The sequence below is a fragment of the Leptodactylus fuscus genome, chromosome 10, assembly GCF_031893055.1.
Source record: "Leptodactylus fuscus isolate aLepFus1 chromosome 10, aLepFus1.hap2, whole genome shotgun sequence".
Classification (NCBI taxonomy): Eukaryota; Metazoa; Chordata; class Amphibia; order Anura; family Leptodactylidae; genus Leptodactylus; species Leptodactylus fuscus.
The window spans coordinates 12,471,786-12,492,408 of NC_134274.1; the positions used below are offsets into that span (position 1 = coordinate 12,471,786).

Genomic DNA, 20,623 nt, shown 5'->3' on the forward strand with positions numbered 1-20,623 from the left:
CTCTGCCTAGGCCCGATGCCTGGCAGAGTGAATGAAGAGCCGGAAGATGCCGCGGGGACGCTGCAAGGAGAAGACTGCTCGGAGGATCCAGCCTGACCCTCACTCGTGGACTTGGTAAGTATAATTTGATCAAACGTTGCCTACCCCTGAAATGAGCATTTTCCCCCCATAGTCGAATATTGAGGGGCTACTCGAAACGAATATCGAACCTCGAACATTTTACTGTTTGCTCATCTCTAGTAAACAAGCGATCTTTATAAATGTGATCAGAGGATGGTTCCCCAATTCTGGAGCCCCTCTTGTTCAGCTGTAGTGCTCTGGAGGACACGGTGCATTGGTGCATTACACAGGCAGCAGACTCAAAACCTCTTCACATTCATCACATTGCAAGTGAACCTATCATTTTATCAATCCGGACGTGATGGAAATACTGTGGGATAAACATTGTTTTATCTGGGATTATAGGTTAATTAAATTCCCTCAAATCTTTCATTATTGATGGAGAGGTAATTGGCGCAGCCTTCGCTATTTACAATATAAATGGCCGCCCGTCTCCAAGAGAACAGAAATGTGATGTCACACATGAAATAAAATCTCCTCCGTATCAGCTCTTACATGTCCTCGCTCTTTGCGGAGGTGTCGCCGTTTAGGAAAGTTCACGTGGCGAGCGATTTACCGGCTGAAATTAGCGAGGAGAACGGCGACAGATGCTAAATAATGTCTGAATATAGATTTTCGGATGTAATGCACATTTTGTCTGTACATTCCATTAAATCATTCCGTCCATTAAAACCCTTGCGCGACGCCATCCACTCTGTTAATTTTATGTCTTTCTGCTTTCAGTAATGGATGTGACTGACATAATTACTGGAAAAGTTGACGACGAGGACAAACAACATTTTATACCTTTTCAGCCGTAAGTAGCGTTACACAGAATTATAATTATAATGTACTTTCTATGGCCCTTGTTTTCCTCCCATGCAGAATACGACACGGCTCTAAGCGATTTTCTTTGTATCATAATTTTCACTGTGTAGAAAAATCCATTTTGCATTCAAATGCATTCGGTGAAGTAGAGGTTTACTGTCCAAGATTCCTAGGCAAGAAGACGCACGGAAATTAAGGATACTTTCCCATCTCATAAAGTGAGGGCGTATGGGTAGCATATGCCATTGATACATGATTGTGAGGTTCTGACCTCTGGTGACCCTGAGAATGAAGGATTCAGCTTTGCATCCAAATCGAAGTTTTTCCTGGCACCATTAACTTATTGGGATCCTTAATACAGCTGGTTACACAAACACAAGTGATTGGGGACCCCCATTCTCATATACACTAGGGGCCCCAGCCCTCAGACATTTCTCTCCTATTCTGTGGCTAGGTGGTGTTTGTAGCAAACTGTGTTTTTCAAAATGATAATTCAGGTAATCTTATGTTAATATGGAGGATTATCTCTTTAGTTGTGGAAGCTTTCCGATAATATATGGCTACCATTAATTCCAAATCCCCTGTGGTTTCCCTGGAGACCAGTAATCAGATAATGTGAGTCCTCGGCCGCCTGTGAATGGCGGACAATAATGTGCTGACCGGTCTGCAAAGCAACCAAAGGCCGGAGGGCTCCAAAGATGCAGTGTCAGTATACAACTTTATGACCCCCTATAGTATGTGCTTGACTATTGCCTAGGCAAGCTGGACAAGGATTTCTAAGTCATTTTATTGCAAATGCTATTTGCTATTACATGTTGCTTGTTTGACCAGCATGGCATCCTCAATCTTATGAGATCGGCTGAGATCCAACCAATGGGACCCTTATATCACCTGTAAGGTATCTTCAGGCTGCTGCTTTGTCCATCCATTGTGTTTTGCATTGCAGTTTCACATGCTCATATTCATTTCTGTGTATAAGCAGAAGTTCAGTGCATGCTAAAGGGGTTTTCCATCCCCAAATCAATTATTCACACTATCCACAGGACACCTGGGCCCCGCACAGATCAGCGATTCTGCCAGCTGTAGCAGTGGATGGGGAGAATGTGCAGGTTCCCCTGTTCAACGAATAGCAGTGGCATTGCAGTTCCCTGAAATCGTCATTATACCGTGCATGGGACTACTCTACGGCTATAACTTCTGGGAACCCAGATGTTGCCGAAACAGCTGATCAGTGTGGGGTTTAGGTGTTGGACCCCATAAATTACACACTGATGATCTAACCTGTGTATAGAAAAATGTACTTGGGTCTGGAAAACTCTAATTGGGATAGGTTATCAATTAACGATCAGCACCCTGCCTTGTTTGAAGAGGCCTCAGCATTTTCCATACATTGTATAGTGTCTGTACTTGGTATTGCAGCTCAGCCTATTCGCTTGAAAGGGACTGAGCTGTGAACAGGCCATATGAATGACGTCACAAACTGAATTGGTTGGTCAGGGAGCCACCGATCTTCAATTGATGACCTTTCCTAAGGAAAACCCCTTGAAGTTGATCTGTTGACATAAAGATAGCAATATGCTAAAATTCCAGCAACTAAACACTACGCCATATATAAGATGAATGAACCTTAGTGAGGTGGGGGCATGCTATATTGTTTTCAGAAGTTTCTATTTAGCCTACTTTTTTGTTTCTTCCCATAAACCCCTTGGACATCTGCGTCCCCCCCACCATATCTTTGTCTTAGCACGGATTGACGTTCCATCGTAAGATTGTGTGTGAAGCGTCTGAATAGTTCCAGCCGCTGTGTGTGAATAATTTACAGTGACAGCTGTTTTATGGTCTTATATAAGAAACAATAGCGAGCGACTTCTCCACATTAATGAGGACTGAACGCCTTTGCTCGGCCCACCCTGACCTTGCCGATAATAATGCTTTCTGCTTCACAGGGATTTACCTTTTATGACACGCGGCCACGTACAATGCTTTTATGGTATTCCTTTTATCAACATGTAGGAGCAGGAGATTTCCTCTGACATCAGAATACCTGAGATCCCGGCTACATTCTCCTTGGCTGCATTCTCCAAGCCTTATTCTCTTCATATGTCGGCTCATTATTAAGACAGATGCTTTTATGTGATGACCTTCCCTGTTCACACTAATGTCATGGCTTCTGTTTGACAGCTGTGACAGATCTATTTCTTTTAGATCCATGGACTTTTAAGTGGTGTGTCTTGGTTCTGGTATTTTTGATGGCAGGAATAGTGCTGTAGTGGGCGCTACTTGTGCAATGGTCAAGAATGCTAGCGTACAGAAACAAGTCCTGTATGGGAAGCATAGTAAGGGGGCAGATCAACACCTTCACTAATGCAAGCAAATGGCGTCACACTGCTGCAATTGCGACCCTGAGATTTCTTTGCAATGAGATGTCTGCAAAATCATGTGACCTGTTGCAGCTCAGTCCCATGTACCTGAATGGGGTAGAGCTGCAATACTAAGCACAGCCACTGTATAATGTATGGCACTGTGTTTAACAAGGAGTGAAGTGGCTGCAGAATTCGCTTGACGACTGCTCCGATCTCTTCAATCAACTGATATGTGGTCATTCTATCCTAAGGATCGGTCATCAATACAATCCCAACTTAGGTCGCTTAGCATTCTCAAGTCTCCCATTTCCTAGAGGTCTCAAGGCGGTAATCCTCTATACCAGGGGTAGGCAACCTTCGGCACTCCTGCTATTGTAAAATTATAACTCCCAGCAGGCATACTTGCTGTTTGTGGAACTCTATGGAAGTCAATGGAACATGTTGGGAGTTGTAGTTCCACAACAACTGGCGTGCCGAAGGTTTCTGATCCCTGCTCTATACCATCTGTCCCTTTGCTCTATACCATCTGTCCCTGACACCTGAGACCGGGTTTATGTCCCAGCCCCTTGTTCGGATTTGATCTGGTATGAAACCATATTCATGTAGGTTATTAATGTCATGTGCTGGATTCCTCCATCTTTTTTATGCCTTCATGGTTGCCTTCCGTGTATGTGCAGAGATGTTTCTGAATACAGGTGAGCGCTGTCTCTGTGTCCATGTTTGGATCTTCCCTATTCTGCATAATATATAAAAATTTTCAACCATGCTTTTAAGTGAAATCTCTTAATGGTTGTCCCCCCCCCCATCACCCTCTAAATACTACCTATTACACAGGACTTTAGGTGTGAACATACCCTTTAAAATCAGCTACAAATTCATTTTTTGTAAATGACTAAACCTGGAAAACACATCAAGGTAATGGGATCCGATTATCATGGCCTGGAGTACAAGGGTAAACCTGTCACCTTATTAACACTGACAGTATCTGCACCTGCATCTAAAAGCAGCTGTGCAAATGGTGAATTTCTGCAAACCCTTGGAGACTGAATTAAACACATGGTGACGGTCTTAAAGGAGAAATCTTCCTTAAAGGGGTTCTACATATATCTCCTGAGTGCTTTTTGATTGGTACCTTTGATTTCTTGGCTGGGTCATGTGATTGAGCCAAGGACCTGACACCTCTGTTGATGACCCATCACTTCCCTCCTCTTCTAGTTACCTTGGTGTGCCCTGTCTTTAGTGGCATACAGCACTGATATCGAGCAAAAGGAAGCCAACATGACTGGTCACAGTGGTGACAACCAACAAACTTACAACAACATAAGAAAAGATACTCCAGAATTGTGTGTTTTTATTTTTTTTGCAGCCATGTTGAACGTTGGGTGCTAGTTGTTGTCACTGCTATGATGTGTTGCCTTGACTTTCCTGAGCTGTATGGCACTATTGACAGAGGCCTTAAAGTTATACCCTGTCGGCGTCCACGCTAATGTGTCACGTACACCTTCCGCATCCTGATTTAATAACACAAACTCTACATATTTGGAATTATTAGGAAGCGATACGAGACAGTATTTCATGTTGTGGATGCGATCATTTATGGCAGCTATAAGCCATTAGTGAAGCTGTCAGGGATGATAGATAGGCCGGAGCGGCGCAGCGTATTTATTTACTTAATTAGAGTAGAATTTTTTTTAATGGTCATAAGACGACACCAAATCTTCAGAATTATTAGGAGAGAAGGGAAAGATGCTTTTAACCCATAAATGTGTGGATTTATGTACTGTTAGCTTCTACTATGTGCCAGTATATAAAAGCATCTGCTATTGTGTTGCTTACAATAATATGAGGCTAGGTTCACTCCTGTGCTGGGATGTCGGGGGACCCGAACGATGGAGAACCGGACTGCTAAAACAGAGGTTACTTGCAGACACCATAGACTATAATGATGTCTGTTAATATAATAATGCCCAATAGATGTGGGTCCCACCTTTGAGATCCATATCTATTTTGAGAACGGGGGTCCCCAATGTTTGATCTCATTCAGAGGGGGGGGGGTTTTGTAGGTGTTTTTTTTTTTAAATTTTTATACCCGTTATCTGAATGTTGTAGCTCACAGACCCCTGCAGCTTTACTGAACTAAATTACATCACTATAGATCCATTTATCTCTCTGGTGTGCGGTAAGCTTGCCTCTGCGGGGGTCCTAGGGTTACATCTATAACTCTAGCGGTTATTTATGGCACAATACACCCCTCTGAAGGAGGCATAAGTGTACTAATTTTTTTTTTTTTTTTTGCTATTATATGGGGTTTTTGAGCATTAAAATTGGCAGTCTCTCTTAGTAAATATGTGTATTACTTGAGTAATAGCAATGCTGTGGCGGCTTATATAACTCTGTGATGTTCTGTTCCTCTGTTATTCCGCCTGGAAATGCATGAATAAACTTACAGCTTCACATTACTGTTCCCTTTGTCATTGGGCTGTGTCCAGTCATTCCTGAAAGGTCCTAAGGGAATGGTAGTGTCCGGCTTGTTTGCTCCCAGTTGCTTACCCAGTGGAACATAACTTGGGTACTCCCATTTTAACAAATTATCTTTTTTCCATAGGATAGGGGATAACTTGCATATTGGTGAGGGTCTAACCACTCAGAACCTTACTGAGCAGGAGAAAAGGAGAGTTTAGTCCTCTGTTCCTAATCAAGCAATGGTTAGGCTGGAGCGTACCCTGCACCAGAGATAGTTGAGTGCTGGGCTAAACTGTACTCTTCTTCTGTGTGGTTCTGAGCGGTCAGACCCCCATCGATCAAGTAATAACTTGTTCATATGGGATACCTCTTTACCTCTATAGAAGGTGGCTTATTCTTTACATGTCTACATCTGTTTCTGTGATCTCTTGCATGCAGCTCTTCTCTTTTGCACGGAGTCTCTGTGGTCTGTTCCATTCTTACTAGTTCCTGAAGCATTTCTATGTCAATGTATCAGTGTTTTGTTAAATTCCATCATTAAAGCGGGCCGTACACTTAAGACAGCTGTCGGCAGAACCCAATGAATGTTGGACATCTATGTAATATGTATGGTGGTGTAACGATTCTCCCCCGATTTTGGGGAACAGAAGGATCTTGTATGTTGGATTTCAACATGTCCGATCCTTTTGTTATGGGAAGGTGCCTGGCTGTGGCTTATCTCCTTCTTTCTGCTAAACAATACATGAATGTGCCGAATGTGCATGTGTTTAAAGAATCGTCCAACCATGGATATGTCCAACAGCTATGTAAGGTGTATGGCCAGCAAAAAAGTAGTAGCATGTGCCTAGCCTGTGGGGACTCTCACAGACACTCCTTAGGTGTTTAGGGTCATGAACTTTGATTTTCTCTCCTCCTGTTCAATACCTGATCACTGACCTTTCCATCTCTTTCTTGTCATCCTATTCTTGTTCTGTGTCTGTTGTGAACTAATACAAAACTTTTTGTGCAATCTCTGCTATGACCTTATCCGTTCCCTTGTTTCTGTGGCCTCTCTGGTTTTCTGTGACCCTATGTTCCCTGTGGTGGTGTCCGTGATGTGCACACTCCAGGCTAGCATTGGATGACGTCATCCGACACAAGCAGCTCAACCTATCATCCCGTTTTTCACCCAGGGTGGCGGGGGAGAATGATTTTCTTCAGACTGTTATAAACAAAGTGATTGCTGCCAAGGAAGTTAACCACAAAGGTCAAGGTATGTACTTTCACGCGATATTAACATCGGGACCCGCGGCTGGGAAAATCCTCTCCGCTGCTCTGTAATTAAAATATCACTGTATGGAGTGGAGGGGTTTATTATAATTAAAATAAATGATTGTAGTCCGGGCCGGGGAGAAGATCGTTTCTCACCGCTGCAGGATACGCACATCTGAGAAGAAATCTCATTATCTCAGGGAAAAAAAAAACGAAAAAACACTCATTTTCGTGTCCCGTATCCAAATACAATTCTTTAGATGTATCCTTCTGTAAATACAAAGAAGGAAACCTGAGATAGACATTATAGTGATGATCACCCTAAGAAGTGACTGTGGTAAAAAGCGTTAATCGGTATGGTCCCTAGTTAAGGATTAACATTAGGGTTGAGCGATCGTGTTTGGAAAAGATCGGATTCCGAGCGGCGATCGAGAAAATTTCACGATTGCCATCGGAATTCCGAACACTATCTTTTTATGTGGGATCGAAATTGGTGATCTTTTCCCACAATGCATTGCTTAGCCTTCACACTGAGTATACGCTGTATACTCAGTGTGAAGGCTCCGCTGCAGTTCCATAGGAATGAATGGAAGCAGCCGGCACACATCCTTAACCCCCTGCGCGCCAGCTGCCTCCATTCATTGGAATGGGAGGCTAAACTAAACATCTCTAGCAGCTACTTACCTCTAGAGATGGCTGCTCCGGTGCCCTCCTTCTTTTTGCCCTGCTGCCCCGCCTCCCAGGTTAGTGTGTAAAGCGCTAGGTAGGCGGGGTTTGTGGCTTAGAGTGTGGGCGGGTACAGGGCGGGGAGACGTTTCGTCTTCCCTCCCAGTACCCACCCACAATCTCCTAACCCGCCCACACTCTCCTAACCTGGCAGGGAGCAGCATGGAGCGGCAGCGAAGCAAAGAAGAAGGAAGGCACTGGACCAGCCATCTCTGGAGGTAAGTGGACACTAGGGTGGATTAAGTAGCCGGAGGATTAAAAAAAAATCCTCTGGCTACTTTAGTGATTCACTACACAGCGTGGATTCTAACAATTGTTAGATTCCATGCTGTATAGTGAATAGGATTGCTTTTAAAATCCGATCTCTGATTAATTAAAAAATCCCATTGACTTGCATTGGGATCGAGATTGGGTTCGAATGAAAAATGATCGGAAATCGGATTTTAAAATCGATCCTGAAAAGTCAAGATCGGCTCAACCCCAATTAACATAGATTTGCAGTCACCACTAGGGGTATCTGCGGAGCATATATAGCATATATATCTATATATCTATATATATATATATATATATATATATATATATATATATATATATCAGTCAGATTTATTTATTTTTGCACAAAATATTGCGAATTTTGTTGTTTTTTTTCCCCATCATCACGTCAATTGGGCATGCACATGAATGGGCCATCTGCCAGATTTATCATTTACAACAGAATCTGGCCAGGTATCAGCGTCATTAATGTTAATTTTCATAAATCTCCCCCAATGTTTAATAATGATTCCCCCTCTAGTGACAGAATCCCCACTAAATTATAACTGGCGTAATGGACATCATGGATTGCCATTGAAATGAGCACCTTGTTAGGCCTTTTATTCCATACCGAACCATTGATACAAATTATTGCCTTCCCACCAGCAAACAAATGCTGAGTGTAGACCCCCCTCAGTACATGTTAGCGCTGGAAGTGTTTACAGACTGACGTAAATCTAACACAGGATTAGGATTTAATTCAACGCCAGTTATAGAGAAACCTCAATAAAATCACAACTCCCCACTAAATGTACCCGCGGAGGTGTTACGGCGATTCACAAGGACTTGTAACCCTTTCTCACTCTCCCTGCAGGTCTGTGGGTGACAATGAAGCTGCTGCCTGGAGACATTCATCAGATCCGGAAGGAATTTCCTCATCTCGTGGATAGATCTACAGCCGTCGCACGTAAAATGGGATTCCCTGAGATTATCATGCCAGGTGTGCAGCGCTACAATTACAGGGGTTAATGGGAGAGGGCAGTTTGTTTCACTGCCTCTAATTTAATGTTGTCGCAATTAGAACTAGATTAAAGGGGTTTCCTGGAAAGAAGAATGTACTCCGCTACGATGTATTCATTTATTTGTGTTCTGGAAGGCGGATTGGTTGGCCATTGATTGTAATGGGCTGCTAAATTGTTCTTGCAATTGGTAAGTGTCATAGTGATCGCACCCCTACAGATCGGATGTATTCTAGGAATGTGTCATCAGCAACTTAAGAAAATCTAAAAAGGAATGAAAATCTTATAAGGGAAAAAAATAGATACTAGATATCACTATATCTCATTGTGGACTGTTCAAGTGGCATAAAAATAACTTTCTCTCTATTGGCTCAAAGATTGCTATGAAGTCACTACTTACACTCGGCTCATATTAGTGCCTTGTGGGGGGCAATACGATGGCTCAGTGGTTAGCACTGGAGTCCTGGGTTCCAATCCCGCCAGGAACAACATCTGCAAGGCGTTTGTATGTTCTCTCTGTGTTTGTGTGGATTTCCTCCCATACTACAAAGACTTACTGATAGGAAAAAGTGTGTGTATGTGTGTGTATATATATATATATATATTTATTAGCGCCTTGTGTTAATTCTTCTGGTCTAGCAGGGTCAGAAAATGGACAGCTAAAGTAGTGGACATCAATGGAGCCTGAGGGACCCCTTTGACTGTAATGTGTGGTTTATGTTAAAGCCCCCCAGTATGCTAAGGTACAATGGGGGACCCAGTGGTCGCCCCCAACCCCCCTCCTCCCAACCCTCCAAGTGATCGGAGACACATATTTCCTGCCCACTATAAGGGTAAGATCACACAGCGGATCTTGCAATCAGACCCATCATGCAAAGTCTTCCTGCTGGGAGGCGAAAGATTAGTAACCCTATGCTGTGCTGATGAGAGGTAGACACTCCGAAACCAGGTGGGTAACTCTGATTTTTGCTGGGATAAGCTCATTTTATTAATATTTTTTCCATTGAGCCTTGTCTGAATAATAAGTTTCCATACAAAACAGTATTCCCTCCCCCATGGACCCTGGCAATAGAATAGATGGACTGAAATACAAAAATAGTCAGAAATAGAACCTGAAGACAAATTGCATTGGCAAACAGATTAAAAGGTGCAAGGGTCCAAATAGAATCAGTGAGGGAGGAGGGAGGGAGGTGAATAAAAAGGCAGTGACCGTGTTCTGTAACATTATTTAATTAAAGTTTTGATAGAAGAAACTTTTCCCTCTCTGCCTTTTAACTTCCACCTTGTATTACCTTTTTGATAGAATTCCCTCCATCCAGATATGACTCTCAGATACACCTGATTGAACATTCCCTTTAATATATATATGACATCTCAGATATGTAGCGGATGGAAAGCGTGGTGTGATCTATCTTTAACTGCAATATTTACCCCTTGATGGCCGCTGTGATTCGCTTCTTCTTCTTTTTTTTTTTTTTTTTTTTTTTTTTTTTTTTTTTTTTTTTTAGAAGGAATCCTAGCCTAGAAGCGGAGTGCATTGTGTTGGCCTGGATTCCTTCTTGCTAGTTTTATAAGCCATGAAAGCACAGTGATGTTCTTTTATTAAATATTCATGAGCATCGCCACAGCAATAGAACATCCTGGCTCTTACATTAAACTCCAGTAAGGTTTAGGGAGTTATAACTAGAGGCTCTGCTTTATGCTATACTACTTCTTAAAGGGAAACGTTAAAGCTACCGTGGAAAATGTGTGATGCTAATAGGTGACATCTGATCTGGAGAAAACTTAAAGGGGATATCCAGTTTCTAATATTGTTGACCTATCCTTAAGATGGGCTATCAATATTAGATCTGTGAGGTCTGATACACTGAGAACCCTGCAGATCAGCTGTTTGGAGACGGCACAACTCTTGGTAATGTTTACATCCTTGGAGCTGTGCTGTTCACTCACCGTACGATTTGTAATGGCAGGTTTTGGTTCCATAGACTTAAATTTTAACCCAAAACCCACTGGGTAATATCTGGTGAGAGAACAGTGTGGCACCTGGCATGAAAAGATTACAGGGAGCCGCACTGTCCCCGAACAGCAGATATGCGGGGTTGGGGGTTTTGGACACTCAAAGATCTAATCTAATCTGATCTGTCTTTAACACAGGCCATTCATATTAGAAACCAGACAACCCCTTTAAGAAAATGCAGGTGTCAGTATATAATGTACAACCGATAAATGCAAGCAAGACCTCATCTATTCTAATGAATTCTTTCCAGGAGGAATAACAGAGGCACAAAACATTTATAGTGTTAAAACAGAAAATGCTCCATATTATGGAAAATATAAGTATCTACTAAAACAGGGCATGTCAGGAGGGAAGACTATAATCTCTGTTTAAATTCTCTGTATGTTATCTACAACACCAATTTGGGCTCACTGCATTTTCACAATGTCTTTTACAGGTGACGTTCGCAACGATATCTACGTTACACTGTTTCAGGGTGACTATGATAGAGGCAATAAGACCACAGCTAAGAATGTGGAGGTGACCATGTCTGTATTTGATGAGGATGGGAAGCGGCTGGAGGTAAGTGTCCCCTACCTGGTTTGTCTAGAATAACCTAGACCAGGGGTGCCCAATACGTCGATCACGATCTACCGGTCGATCGCGATGGACATATGGGTCGATCGCGGGATGCAGCCAGGCATCCCCGCTGTCTGCTTGTTCACAGCGCAGACTGAGAGTTATCTCTGGACACTGGCAGGCTGGGGCTGCGGCAGCCCTGCCTGCCAGTGTCCGTAAATGACTCTCAGCCTGCGCTGTGAACAAGCACTTGCAGGCCGCTCTTAGGGATGGAGGGGGCCGGGTTGCTGCTTCTTCACAGCGCAGGCTGAGAGTCATCTACGGACACAGGCAGGCGGGGCTGCCGCAGCCCCAGCTGATCTAAGGATTCTTGAAATCCTGGTGATCAGCAGTTATTGCTATTGTTAACAGGTATTTTTCCAGGATAACTGGAAATGTGGTGAAATTCTAAATAATAGAAAGGGATACGCCCCTAGCCCCAATCTGCCCTCACCGAGTGTAAAGTGCAGAGATTCGGTCACATGTTGGGTACTGATGACATGACTACTGATACAAGTGAATAAAATGGCCATGATCAAGCTGTACATATATTTTTACACTCCTTTATCAAAATCGAAAAAGGAACATATCAGCAAAGATAAATGACTGCTCATAGCAGGATAAGATACCACTTTGTTTTCTTGCCTCTGACCTGTGGGACCTTCTATTTCTCCTGAGGAAGGGGCTCCTTCTCCAAATGTGTTTTTCATAGTGGTGATCCCAGACGCCCAACTGTGCAGCCCCGTTCACTTACATCAGACTATGCTGCAGTTTCTTGCACATCTGGAGGCACGGGTGTTGCTATGCTGCAAAACTGTGAAGAGGGGACCAGTGCTTTATCCTTACCGTGGTGCCCCTTCCTCGTGATACATAAATACATAATTAGATATGCAAGCCCTAATGCAAAATCTTTAATGGAGCCCTTGCCTGTCTTGTGTAGCCTATAATACTTGTGTCTTCTTATGTTGTACAAAAGTTTTTGGGTTTCCTGAGGCTCCAGGGCCTTGTAGTGATTGTGATCTCTCTATCCCCTGTAGCTACACCCCTGTCCTTTACCTTTTATAAGATGTGAATGAACCATTACTTAGTTTTTCATAGAATATATACTTTAAAGGGGTTTTGGATATGATGATCTATAGATCCTATCTGATCAGCGGAGGTCTGATGCCAGGCAGCAGGGTTAAGAACTAACACAGAGAATAGACCCAGAAGCATAACTCTTTCTCTATGTAGTGGCTTTGCTGAGTTACTGTATCTCAACTCCTATTCACTGGAATGGGGGTGAGCTGTAATAACATGACACAGCCACTATGCAGAGTGTGGCGCTGTGCTTCTGGGTCTGTACTGTGTGCTTGGTCCAGCGCTGGCAGTTTCTGAGAACAACTGGTCGGTAGGGTTGTTGGGTTTCATTTCCACAGATCTTGGCATTGATGACCTATCGTGATGGTGGGTCATGAATACCTGTCAGACCCCTTTAAGATTACTTGTCTTGAATTCCAGTTTATATGGCGGCATTCTGGTTTGAAGATGTCATTCCATCACAGGTTAAAAGCCTTTCTAGTGATGTGTTATTAACAAGCTTCACGTACGCCTTCTGGTGCTGAGTTATGTTGCCCGATGCCTGTGCACGGGGCTGAGAACACCTGCATTTATTTGCTTTTGTCTTTTTTCTTTGTTTCTCTCTTAAGAATGTGATTTACCAGGGGGCTGGAGATGAAGCTATGTCAGAATACAAATCAGTAATATACTATCAAGTAAAGCAGCCTCGGTGGTTTGAGACTGTGAAGGTAAATTGTGCAGCAATAAAAACCTTTTACCAATATTGTAAATATTACAAATGTATTTAATGTGTTTGCTGCTCATGAATGCAAAAAAAACCCAGCATTGACTGGGGATGATGGTAGCAGTGATACACACGCTAACAAATCTGGGACCCAGGGGATATTCACTTTCTTCACCCCTGCAGGGTCAGTATTTGGCAAGCGGGCAAAGGGACAGGGGCTAAAGGGTTTGACTTATGTTCTGGGAATGGCACCACCTTTGTCCTCAGGCTGTTTTTATAGCTTTGTCCCATTCACATGTGTAAGCAACAACAGACAAATCCTTTGACAAGGATAGCACTGTATATTGGGCGATTGCGGGTAGAGTGTACCACGAGAGGTGAAAGGTGTCCATATGCAGGTAATAGAAGTGGTGTGCATAGCAAAGCATAAGCTTTTTTCACATATCACTGACACAGTAAAGGTTTCATTTTACAGAAATGTACATTTTGTTCACTTACAAATTTACATCATGCCCGCACTCCTCCTGAAGTCTTCGTCTGGGCTCTGTTTGCTGTCAGCTGTTTGCACAGTACTGTCTCTTATCGACCGCAACATCCAGGTCGGTGTTGTGCATTCGTCTGATGGAGAATGGGTGAGATTTCCAAACGGAGCCAAGACAAAGGCTGTGGTAGAGGCATGACATAAATAGCTGAAGTGCAGCACCACTGCCTCAGCTGTGTACCTTGCCCTACACACCATAAATCACAGAACACAACAGTGCCACTGTTGTCCATAGTTGTGGTCTGGTATTGCGGCTTAGATCTATTTATTTTAATGTAGCTGAACCACAGGACAAAACGTACTTAAACCCCAAGGACCGATGTGGCACTGATTGAGACTGTTTATTACTGTCCCTGCCTTTCTGATTGCTGTATGTGTAGTGATCAATGAGCACTATGTATACAGCGATGGGAGCTGCTATAATTCTGCTTTCCCCCTGTCCCAGAGGACGTCCAATCCCCGGATATCTGAGAACTGTAGGAGGTCGCAGTTCATTTTAGGAGAATATATTCCGCCTGTAAATGTGCAAAATGGAGTGAGGCCTAAGGCGCATGTCTAGCTGTTCCTCTTGGTTAAGCTGAAAGGGCTGTGAGAGGGTGAACCTATTATTGTCTGTTGCCATCTGGAGCCTGAGACTAGCCATAACCTCTACAAGAGCTCCTCTTGTTGTATTTTGTTCCCCTCCGTCCTCATATTGTTTATTAGGAGATTATCTTACTTGAAAACCTTATCCCATGCTACGCAGCTGATAGCCATCCATTGCTGAGCGCAGCCTGTAGATCCCAGTTCTTAGATGTTGCTGAATAAATCCCACTTCTATTTAATCTCCCTGGAGGTTCAGCAGCTGAAGATTTTTTAATATATGTATTGATATTGTTCCTGAGCCTTGACTTCATGTTATCTATTTATTAAAGGTCGCCATCCCCATTGAAGATGTGAATCGGAGCCACTTAAGATTCACTTTCCGCCACAGATCTTCCCAGGAGTGTAAGTAGTACATATAAGTTCATGTATCTCCGCGATACACTGTAATTTAGGACATACATAGTCTGACTCTTACATTTCGGTTCTGGTGATTACATTTAATAGCTATCACTACAGTCTCATATGGTTTATTGTGCATGGGATAAATCAAAGGGGTTATTCTGTTTCTGACATTGATGGCCTTTCCTTCGATGAGGCCATCAATATAAGGTCCAACACCCAGAACCCCCACAGATCACCGATACTCAGAAAACATAGCTCTCGGCATTGTGTATATACCTGGAGCCACTCTCCTCACTCACTTTGCAAACTGTAGCAACGAGTCTACGTGTTGCAGAGCTGTCATATCGTTTTCAGTGGGAGAGTGCTTCAATACCTGCACTTGGCTTGTACGCCGTCTGTACGCAGTGAGCAGTGTAGCTTACGGTATGCAAACAATACCAAAAACCGTACCGTCTATGAGTGTCCTGGGTGTCAGAACCCCTTAGATCTCTTATTAATGGCCTATCCTAAGGGGGGGGGGGGAGGGCTGAGGAGCAGAATAACAGCATCGCTCCTGCCGTTGCTGGCTTCATGCAGGGCAGGAGCATAGCGATGTCGCAGGCATCTCTGCATCTGTGCCGGCGTCTAACCGTCCCCGGCATCCGCCTCTCTATTACAGCGGATGCCGGGTCTGTATTCACATGTGCAAAGCCAGCGGCTAGATGCTGCTGGCTCTGCGTGCACGCTCATAGATGGTGAGATCAGTCTAGCCTTCACAATGCCAATACAGACCCGGCATCTGCCTCACTCTATTACAGCGGATTCCGGGTCTGTATTGGCATTGTGAAGGCTAGACTGGTCTCACCATCTATGAGCGTGCAGGCAGGGCCAGCGGCATCTCGCCGCTGGCTTTGCATATGTAACCCCGCCCACCAATGACACAACAAAGCAGGAAGACAGAAGATTTTACAGCAACGAAGAGTGGTGAGTATGCGATGTGGGAATACCCCTTTAAGGCCTAGTGACAAGTTGCAAATTCACTTTTTCATTTTGGATGTACAGGAACCTTTTAAAAATGGCTGCTAAAGTGTACATAACGTTTATGTGGTGTGTGAATTATACATTATATGCATTTACAAAGGAATAAATACACTCCTAATGTTCCTTCTGTAGCTAAGGATAAGTCTGAGAAGATTTTTGCGGTGGCATTCGTCAAGCTTATGAGATATGATGGAACAACGCTAAGAGATGGAGAGCACGACCTCATAGTATACAAGGTAATATAATGGTATTGTTGGGGGTTATTATTGGCCTTGATATAAGCAGAGACCTAGGTATATATGGAGACCTCTTTAATGCCATTGTGTAAAACAAGCATAGCCGTGTTCACGTCCACCAAATGAACAGGTTGCTGGAGGATACGCATGCTCAGACGCTCTCTCCACATCAAGGTCTCCACTCTCCGCATTGACAGCCGTCGGAGGAGGAAGGAGACTGGTTCTGTCCAGATCCCACTACCAGCATGGAGGAGGCAGAGAAGCAAAAATGAGACGTGTAATAAGATTTCATACGTCCCTGGCTTCATTTCTACGTCGTCTGAAGTCTTGTGTACATTACTATGCTAACAATGGGTCTGTTTATGCAATAAATAACCTATATAGTTAATATTAAAAAATAGATTTGTGAGTTACTTCGACGTTAATCGCAATATATGTTTCAGAGAATAAATTGTGCATTATTTCAATATTTAATTGGATGCCACCGATTGGTAGAACAAATTCATGAATCACAAGTGGTGGATTAAATTAGTGTCGTAATTAAGCACTTTATTCATGGAGATAGAGGTATGCTGGCCGGTCGTAGCTGAGAATAAAGGATTTGTTTATGTTCAGACAATCCCCGTGTTCTGGTAAGTGTACGGCTTCATACAGACTACATTGTAATTAGATGTTTCCTGCTGCTCTGACATTGTAGGAACAACTATTTATTTAGATTGGAGTAAGAGAGACTTACCAGATCTTAAGCATGGATATTTATATTCCTGCTTTTTTGTTTTCTCAAAGGCGGAGGCAAAGAAACTTGAAGATGCGGCAACTTACCTCAGCCTTCCTGCGACTAAGATTGAATTGGAAGAGAAAGGTCACTCAGCTACTGGCAAGAGCATGCAGAATCTAGGGAGCTGCACCATTAGCAAAGACTCTTTCCAAATCTCTACCCTCGTCTGCTCTACTAAACTCACACAAAATGGTAAGATCATAAAGAGGTAGTGGTGATCGTCCAAATGTTATCAGAGTGCTTTACATCCTCCATTGATTACAATGGGGGGTTTCATTCCGATATCAAGATGCAGTATTGGAACATGGTATCAGAGCCCCCAGCGGCCTGCACACTTTATCATGTTCTTAAAGGGGTTTTTGCCATTTAAGCAAGTTGTGTCGTCTCTACTAGAGATGAGCGAACACTATTCGGATCAGCCGATCCGAACAGCACGCACCCATAGAAATGAATGGAAGCACCTGTGACGCTGACTTTGCCGGCGGCCGGCCGGCGTCACAGGTGCTTCCATTCATTTCTATGGGTGCATGCTGTTCAGATCAGCTGATCCGAACAGTGTTCGCTCATCTCTTGTCTCTACATTGATAGAGGTCTAAGAAGCTCTTAATAGAGTGGTGGGTGAGCAGCTTATGGCCTACTCCAAACCTAGTTGAACACTGTAGTTTGCTTATCTCTAGCACTCTAATCTTCCACTTTTTATCCACATATTTTGGAGAATGTGCATTGTGAGTGAATGGAGAACCAGTAGGCGACATTTTCCTAGAAATTTTTGTTCTCCTGTCTTAATTTTTACACTACTTTTGTACCTAACTAAAATAAGTGTACATAACTAGTCAACAACCTCAGTAGTTCAGTGTGTGTACATGAGGAATAACACTGTATCTGGCCCTTATATGATTTCTAGTTTGGAGTCTTTAGCAGCAGTTCTCTCGGTCAGCTATGTTGTTTGGAGACTAACTGCAATACATTGCACACAGAATGTGCAGGAGAATCTGCTCTATAACACTCTCAAGCAAAATGCCCCCCAAAAATGCAGGACCTCTGAGGAGGAACTGACCTGTAGTGATGTGAATAAAGCACTTTGGTTGTAATAAAAAGCTCCTATTTAGCTGCAGCATCAGATAAAGCCTGTCTTTCCTCTTACTCCATGCATGTCCTGCTTACTCTTTTATGGCCATGTGTAGTTTGATTTATGTGACTTAATTAGAGATGAGCGAACACTATTCTAAACAGCCGTTTCGAAATAAATGGAAGCATTTCTATGGGAGCGTGCTATTCGACACGGCTGTTTCGAATAGTGTTCGCTCATCTCTAGACTTAATCCATTGTATGATGATTACAGTGAGGCGTGACCATTTAAGAATCTTGATATAGTTGTACAGATATCTGGGACATTTTAATTCTTCTTACTGTGTTATTGTGAACCTTCCATTAGATTTATGTTATAATCGGATTATCTCCTTTCTCTTTTTAGTTGACTTACTGGGACTCTTGAAGTGGCGCTCAAACACAAACCTACTGCAACAGAATTTACGTCAGCTAATGAATGTGGATGGAGGTGAAGTCGTGAAGGTAATTTTTTTTTTTTTTTTGCTTGATAACTACAAATAGAATCTGACTCGTTTACATGTAAGGCTACACGCACATGACTGTTGTCGTGTGTATGTGTCAGTGGAAAACAGAATGGACGGCACATAGATAGCATATGTGTAGCATTTGTGTTTTCTACAGACCCATGCACTTGAATGAATGAGTTCAAGACTTGCGCTGCCTTTAGAAGCCTTGATTCATGGCCCCCCTATGAATTCGTTAAATCCCCATACATGTGCATAGTGCCTTAGAAACGAATGGGTGCACTAGCCATACTTAGTCATGTGCATAAGCCTTAGGAAGAACATTTAGTTTATTCCCTATGGATAGCATGGTGGGCCAACATCAGCATGTTTGGAAACACAGTAACTCTCCTGTGGATACTGACCCTGCATTTGTATCTCTAGTTCTTGCAGGACACTTTGGATGCGCTGTTTAACATTATAATGGAAAACTCTGAGAGTGAGACGTTTGATATATTAGTCTTTGATGCTTTGGTAAGTTGTTTGAAAGGAAACATGACAATGAAGAACACGGTTTTATTTGTAGATGTTCTCACTGCTGGAAAGCTGTTGTCTTGATTTGTCGTCGTGAACAGAATCTGCTGAAGCCTCAGTATGAAAAATTGTAGCCCAGGTTAAAACTGAGATGCATATACATTGTGCATTAATATGCAGGCATGAGATACAGTACAGTTAAAGGGCACGTGTCACCAGATTTGGGGACCTGTAACTGTCTGCCTATCCTTATGCTACGAGGTTTTAGGGTCCCCTAACCTAATCATCTCAGTCCCATAAATCTGCATCGTACTGTTTTGGTGCTCTGATCGCTTGGTTAATGCCACAGTGCCTGCACGATCAGGACCATGGCTGTAATACACTGCCACAATCAGAGATCAGGGGAATCTACCATCTGTCGTTTAACTACTCATTTGCCCCTATTAATGCAGTTTGTTCCATATGAGCAGGATCCCTGATCTGTGACATTATCTGACTCCATACCATGTAGTATAGGGTGCATTGAGGCACCCTACAACTGACTGTTCATTGATTACTATTAGTATTGCCTAATAGTCTGTTTACTTATTAGTGTAAGAGCTGAAGTACTTGCATGTACATTATTATGTAAAATCCTAAGTAGTAATCCCATTATAGGGTTAAATTGTGCCTTTCAAAAATCACCTGCAAATATATCCACAGTAATGCTAAATCCTCACCGTTCCCTATAAACTATATTCTCTAAGAATATAGTACAAGAGAATAAAGGAAACGTTTTAATATATTGTGTTAGAGAAATCTGATTCCTTCTCCATTTACTTTTTACATAGAAGCCTACGGATAGGGGAGGAGGCTGCTGGAAAAGCTATACAAATTGCTGCTAAACTGTGCTACACTGAATGAGGTGGACTCACAGAATGAGGGAATAAATCCATTAGCAGCCTCCTCCTCCACCCTCCCCTCTCTATATCTTTTCGTGAGGGCCATATTGTGCTGTTTTTCATAAGGTTAAAATGTAAAACTGAAAAAAAAAAAATGTAAACTTTGTATAGAAAGTCTACAAGAAGAATTCTCCATCTCATGAAAGATAATGCCAGAAAGTTTCTGCGACTTTCTATGCACTAATAAAGAAGAGAACCCAACACTCACAATGTTGTGCCTTGTGCACAAGCCTGAACTGTCGGCAGAATAGATTGTTCTGTGCAGACAGCGCTGTTTAATATGTGATGAACATGTTGTCTGGTTCTGCTTTTCTCTCTCTTACTTTCTGATATTCGCTCAGAATGGACGTCCTGTGCTGTAGGCATATGCCGCGTGTGACAGAAGGCTCCCCGGCTCAGGATGTGCCGCCTACATACCTGCATTATTTATAAGAGACTCTGTTATTTCTCTTGCAGGTATTCATTATTGGTCTGATTGCAGATCGCAAGTTTCAGCACTTCAACCCGGTCCTGGAAACTTACATCAAGAAGCACTTTAGTGCAACCTTGGCTTACACGTAGGTTTAATCCTCCCCCCTATTAATAGATCATTTGTGACAGTGTGAGCTGGAGACATGCATACCCAAAGAGCG

General features: G+C 42.9%; 1 protein-coding gene across 3 annotated transcripts in view; it reads left to right on the forward strand.

The window, feature by feature from the left end:
* Positions 1–20,623, forward strand: part of DOCK1 (dedicator of cytokinesis 1) — a 216,011-nt gene that overhangs the window by 44,406 nt on the left and 150,982 nt on the right. For 2 of the 3 annotated variants that reach the window (XM_075257678.1, XM_075257681.1), the window contains exons 11-21: positions 844–916; positions 6,863–7,005; positions 8,860–8,985; positions 11,458–11,582; positions 13,307–13,405; positions 14,857–14,929; positions 16,082–16,185; positions 16,972–17,155; positions 18,438–18,535; positions 18,961–19,050; positions 20,448–20,548. In XM_075257678.1, the coding sequence (XP_075113779.1) occupies positions 844–916; positions 6,863–7,005; positions 8,860–8,985; positions 11,458–11,582; positions 13,307–13,405; positions 14,857–14,929; positions 16,082–16,185; positions 16,972–17,155; positions 18,438–18,535; positions 18,961–19,050; positions 20,448–20,548 (1,216 nt within the window). The remainder of the gene's footprint in view (positions 1–843; positions 917–6,862; positions 7,006–8,859; positions 8,986–11,457; positions 11,583–13,306; positions 13,406–14,856; positions 14,930–16,081; positions 16,186–16,971; positions 17,156–18,437; positions 18,536–18,960; positions 19,051–20,447; positions 20,549–20,623) is intronic. The other variant, XM_075257680.1, reaches the window with a different exon arrangement.